At 45.6% G+C, this 6,000-nt stretch overlaps 1 protein-coding gene across 2 annotated transcripts in view; it reads left to right on the top strand.

Annotated features, from left to right (window-relative positions):
- The window catches only part of ADCY8 (adenylate cyclase 8), a 124,351-nt gene extending 118,570 nt beyond the window's left edge, over positions 1 to 5,781 (top strand). For both annotated transcript variants that reach the window (XM_053395289.1, XM_053395290.1), the window contains 3 exons: positions 1,977 to 2,069; positions 3,124 to 3,238; positions 5,195 to 5,781. In XM_053395289.1, the coding sequence (XP_053251264.1) occupies positions 1,977 to 2,069; positions 3,124 to 3,238; positions 5,195 to 5,682 (696 nt within the window). In that variant the 3' untranslated portion in view covers positions 5,683 to 5,781. The remainder of the gene's footprint in view (positions 1 to 1,976; positions 2,070 to 3,123; positions 3,239 to 5,194) is intronic.
- The last annotated feature ends 219 nt before the right edge of the window (positions 5,782 to 6,000 follow it).

The following is a 6,000-nucleotide window of genomic DNA, read 5'->3' on the forward strand; positions in this document are numbered from 1 at the left end:
GAGGCAGTGGAGGACAGAAGTGCCTGGCGTGCTCTGGTCCATGGGGTCACGAAGAGTCGGACACGACTAAACGACTAAGCAACAACAACAACAACAACAACAACAACAACAATGACAATTAAGAGTAATGGTGAAATTAAGAAATGCAGAATAAGTTATAAAGAACAAAAATCATCAGAGGTGTTGATGGAAGTCTAAAACATTGTACAGTGGTACCTCAGCTTAAGTACTTAATTCGTTCTGGAGGTCTGTACTTAACCTGAAACTGTTCTTAACCTGAAGCACCACTTTAGCTAATGGGGCCTCCCACTGCTGCCGCGCCGCCGGAGCACAATTTCTGTTCTCATCCTGAAGCAAAGTTCGTAACCTGAAGCACTATTTCTGGGTTAGCGGAGTCTGTAACCTGAAGTGTATGTAACCTGAGATACCACTGTATAAGATGAAAATTATGTTATATGACTGTTGGAAATTATATGTCCAAAAAACCCAATAAAATGTATAGAAACCCTTCTGCTAGCACAACTGGTCACTGGGAGAGGTTTTCCATTACAGTGGGGAAAGGAATATTTGGGGGCTGGCAGGTTCAGTGACCGCAACCTGGTGTGGCTCATGTCAGGAAACAGTCGCTAGGGTAAGCTGGTTTGTGCAAAAACGGGGGGGGGGTATAAGTATTTTTTTATTCGGAATTTTGACATAACAATTCATCAAAGATACATCATCCTCATTTCCCCCCCATTTCCCCCTCCCCCTCCCCTAAAAAGAAGAACCCCCCATCCCGCCCCGCCCCACCCAGACTTCCCTCAGCTCCTCTCTCTGGTTTCTCGGCACATATTATTCTCTGCATGTTATAAAGTTGTAAAGATCCTCAATTTGTCTATCGGCATATTACCAATAAAGAGTTTGTGAATGTTTATTCAAAACCTGCCAAGGAGTCCAGTTCATTTAATTGTTTCTTTAAGTACTTCGTAAAATGTTCCCATTCTTCTTTAAAGTCGCAGTTTATGTGTCGGTTTTGCCAATTCCGCGTAATCCATCAGTTTTTCTTGCCACAGTTCTTTAGTCAGGATTTCCTGGTTCTTCCATCCTTGTGCTATTAAGACTCTTGCCGCCGTTGTCGCGTACATGAAAATGTTTTTTAATTTCCTTGGCAGGTCTTTTCCTACAATCCCTAACAAGAAAGCATTGGAACATTTTCTTCAACTCATTATATATCATTCCCCCCCCTTTTTTTTTACTACAATCCCACCACATATGATAAAAAGTCCCTTCTTTTTCCTTACATTTCCAACACAGATTTGAACCGGTTTTATACATTCTTCCTAACTGCACTGGTGTTATAAACCATCTATACATCATCTTCATATAGTTTTCTTTCAACAAAGAACAATCTGTGAATTTTAAATAAATTTCCATAACCTTTCCCAATCTTCCAACATGATGTTATGGCCTAAACAGGGTTTTTTTGGTCATTTTGTTTTATGCTGTATTTGTGTTATTATGCCTGGGTTGCATGCTGCCAATTTCATAGCTGGATGCCCAGAGAACTCTGGTTATGGGGTCAGGATACGAATGTTCTGTGTAAATAGCAGAGAGTTCCAACCTCCACAATCTGCCAGGGAAGGAAGGCCCATTCAGCTTCACCTGTAGTGCAGGTGTGTGCAAATGCACAAACATTAACACAAAATGCCATCATCTTCATTCTGTCCCATCCGCAACCACATAAATGCATATCTGGATAATCACATACTGGGGCAAACCTGTTGAGTTGCAGCATATTATTCCATCCATCGAATGAAACATTCTTAAATGTTTCCTAACAGTTATGCTTTTTTAAAAAAAAAAAACACAGGTCATTAGCCCTTCTGCAAAGTGCTACTGAATTGACACCTTCCAAGTGATGAAAAATAAAAATAAAAAACTGTTTGGGAGCTGTGTATCCAATAAAACGTGATTCAACGAACTCTCTTCTTTGTTAGTTGCTAGGTGAAGAAAGATTTCAAGATATTGAAAAAATCAAAACCATTGGCAGCACCTACATGGCCGTGTCCGGGTTATCACCTGAAAAACAGGTAAGGAGTTTTCTGTTGCCTAACAAAGAGAGCTTGTATTTTCTAACGCATTTGTCATAGTACAGGACATTGGAGTCGCAGTTTGGCATTTCCTGGAACAAAACAGACATTTGTTATCACCTGTCATGGCTACATGCTGGTTGAACAATATTGTGTGTGTATGTGTGCAAATACATACATACATACATATATGTATGTGTGTGTGTGTGTGTATGTGTGTGTGTGTGTGTGTGTGTGTGTGTGTGTGTATAATACCTTTTATCCAAAGATCACACAGTGCTTCACAACAACAAAAATGCAAATTGAGAACACAAAATGCATTTTTAAAAAAAACAATACCCCCCTCCCACAAATTACATCTAAAAGGCTTTAGACTGTTAATCAGCCCAAGGCCTGGTGATATAGAAACCTTTTCTCTGGGTGTTTATTTGCCATTAAGTGGCAAACAAATTCTGTTAAATAAAAAATAAAATTAATCTCTAGTGGGACAGGGAGCAAGATCCCAATTGTATGAAATGTGAGTGGAGGGCAGCTATGCCTAATAATAATAATAATAATAATAATAATAATAATAATATATTTATACCCCGCCCATCTGGCCAGGCCTCCCAGCCACTCTGGGCAGCTCCCAACAGAATATTAAAAACACAATAAAACTTCAAACATTTAAAACTCCCCTAAACTGGGCTGCTTTCAGATGTCTTCTGAAAGTCAGATAGTTGTTCATTTCCTCGACATCTGATGGGAGGGTGTTCTACAGGGCGGGCGCCACTACCGAGAAGGCCCTCTGCCTGGTTCCCTATAACCTCACTTCTCACAGGGAGGGAACCTCCAGAAGGCCCTCGGAGCTGGACCTCAGTGTCCGGGCTGAATGATGGGGGTGGAGACGCTCCTTCAGGTATACTGGACCAAGGCCATTTAGGGCTTTAAAGCTCAGCACCAATACTTTGAATTGTGCTCAGAAATGTACTGGGAGCCAATGCAGGTCATCTCAGGACGGGTGTTATATGCCTGACTTGTGCAATGAATTTTCTGCTTTTCATTCCCTCCCCAGCAATGCGAAGATAAATGGGGGCACTTATGTGCGCTAGCGGATTTCTCCATAGCACTGAACGAAAGCATCCAAGAGATCAACAAGCATTCGTTCAACAACTTTGAACTCCGCATTGGTACGTATGGGCTGAGCCCTTTAACATTAGTCACCCGAATGTAGAGTTTCAGGTGCATTTAACGCTCCCAGGCTTCACATCAGTAGAAAGGGTAGCACTGCACAGGCTTCTCTTTGAAGACTTGAGACTGATTCTTCCCTGGAGGAAATGAGAAAGCCTTTGCAAGCATCTCTACACTGAAGCCATGTGCAATATAATCCTGGGAGCTAGGAGCTGCCATCCATTTGTCTCAGGAGACATTGGAGGGGTGCACCTTTGGGTGTGAAGTCAATCTGTTGGAAGGCTGCAGCACCTGGGGGCAGACGAAGGCGTCCGGTTCTGCTGGTGTAAATGTACCATGGCGTTACTTCTCTCTGCGCCGCTCCCAGCGGTCATTCCCCCTCTGGTCACGGCTGTGGATGCACAACTTGTCTGTTGTGGTTCGAGGACCCGATCCCCACGTAGTGGAATGAAAACACAGGGACACGTGATATAAGGTTAATAGGCAAGAAAAGGCCACAACTTTATTGATTACAGCAAGTGAAAAGGTATTGGCTTAGGCACTGGATTACGTCAGCTGACTCCACCCGCCATGCAGGCATCGGACAGAATACACGACCACCGGATTCCTTTAACAGAATACCCAAAAATTGAAGGCGCAGGCGATGGCCACACCTAGCCCTTCAACACACCACAACACATTATTCCAATGCCTAACCTACCCACCAATACCACGAAAGTTGTGACGATTGCTACGAGGTAGGCGAAAAAACCAAAAAGCCTAATGCCAAATGGAAAAATTCCTACCAGGCCCCCCGGACAACCAGGGCGACCAACCTAAGGTCCATAGCAAGGCCAAAAGAAAACTGAGACCCTGAGCTCTAAGGGAGTGGAGGGTGGGTGACTCGCGACGGGACGACGAAAAGTGAGGCCGGAAGGCTGGTGCCGCAGCAATTTAGGCTGCTAAACACGCCCCCTCACAGGTACCTGGTTGGGTGCCTGCCCGTGGGCATGGGCACCAGCCAAGTGAGTGGGGGGCAGGGGGCTATCGCCCCCCTGCTTAAGGCGGAGTCCGGCTCCCGACCACAACCACTCCCCTCTCTTGCAGGAGGAGAGTCTTTGCTAGACACTGTGGTCATCTGCAAGGGATTCCCACATGGCGATATTGATGTTGCCATGTCATGTTTGCTGACATCTCTGTAGCCCAGAGTTAGTCTGTCAATGGGCCTAGTGCCTAAAGCCAGGTAGAGGTAGAGGTAAATGACCCCTGGACTCCAGTCAAAGGTGACTATGGGGTGCGGTGCTCATCTTGATTTTCAGGCCAAGGGAGATGCCATTTGTCCATAGACAGTGCTACCTCGGGTTACAGACGCTTCAGGTTACAGGCTCCACTAACCCAGAAATAGTACCTTGGGTTAAAAACTTTACCTCAGGATGAGAACAGAAATCATGCGGTGGCAGTGGGAGGCCCCATTAGCTAAAGTGGCATCTCAGGTTAAGAACAGTTTCAGGTTAAGAATGGACTTCCAGACCCCCGCCCATTTGGCTGGCCTTCCCCAGCCACTCTGGGCGGCTTCCAACAAAATAATAAAATACGGTAATGCATCAAACATTAAAAGCTTCCCTAAACAGGGCTGCCTTCAAGTGTCTTCTAAAAGTCTGGTAGTTGTTTTTCTCTTTGACATCTGGTGGGAGGGTGTTCCACAGGGCAGGTGCCACCACCGAGAAGGACCTCTGCCTGGTTCCCTGTAACTTGGCTTCTCGCAGTGAGGGAACCGCCAGAAGGCCCTCGGCGCTGGACCTCAGTGTCCGGGCAGAATGATGGGGGTGGAGATGCTCCTTCAGATATACTGACCCCAGTTTATCTGGTACCCCAGCCATGTTAGATCCAAAAACAGTCATTCTTTGTTGTTTGTGCTGCAGCAGACTAGCATGACTATTCTTCTAGCCTGATTTTTTCTCTTTTCCCCTTCCTAGGGATCAGCCATGGCTCTGTCGTCGCGGGCGTCATTGGTGCTAAGAAACCCCAGTACGACATCTGGGGCAAAACAGTCAACTTAGCAAGCCGAATGGACAGCACCGGCATTAGCGGCCGAATGCAGGTGCCCGAGGAAACGTATCTCATCCTCAAGGACCGGGGGTTTGCCTTCGACTACCGGGGGGAGATCTACGTCAAGGGCATCAGCGAGCAAGAAGGGAAGATCAAGACCTATTTTCTTCTGGGAAGAGTACAGCCAAACCCTTTGATCTTGCAACCGAGAAAACTGACGGGGCAGTATTCCTTGGCGGCTGTCGTGTTGGGACTGGTGCAGTCCCTCAACAGGCAGAAGCAGAAGCAGATCTTGAACGAGAACAACAATTCCGGGATCATCAAAGGACACTACAACCGAAGGACTTTGCTCACTTCCGGAGGATCGGAATCCGTGGCCCAAGCGGAGGGGGCCGACAAGACTGAACTGCCATAAGCCTGCATTTTTTTCTTCGTCGTCCTCTTCATTTTTTAATTTCTTTTTCTATATGAAAAAATAAATATATAAATAAAAATATGGTTTAATTTTTTTTAAGACCGGGGCTGCTTTGTTTGCTTATTTTTAGACACAGGCATGCACAGAGACGCACACAAACCTTCCTGAAATATACTCTGAAGTGAAGGCCCAAGACAGGTGTTGATCATCATGTGAGCTGCGCACAGGTGGTCTGAAGCGAGCTCCCACCATTCCTGTGGGGCCTCCTTTTATTGAGACAAATATGCAAGCCAGGCAAATACACTTTGGGCTGTGACC

Source organism: Podarcis raffonei, chromosome 7 (assembly GCF_027172205.1).
Source record: "Podarcis raffonei isolate rPodRaf1 chromosome 7, rPodRaf1.pri, whole genome shotgun sequence".
In the NCBI taxonomy this organism is placed as follows: domain Eukaryota; kingdom Metazoa; phylum Chordata; class Lepidosauria; order Squamata; family Lacertidae; genus Podarcis; species Podarcis raffonei.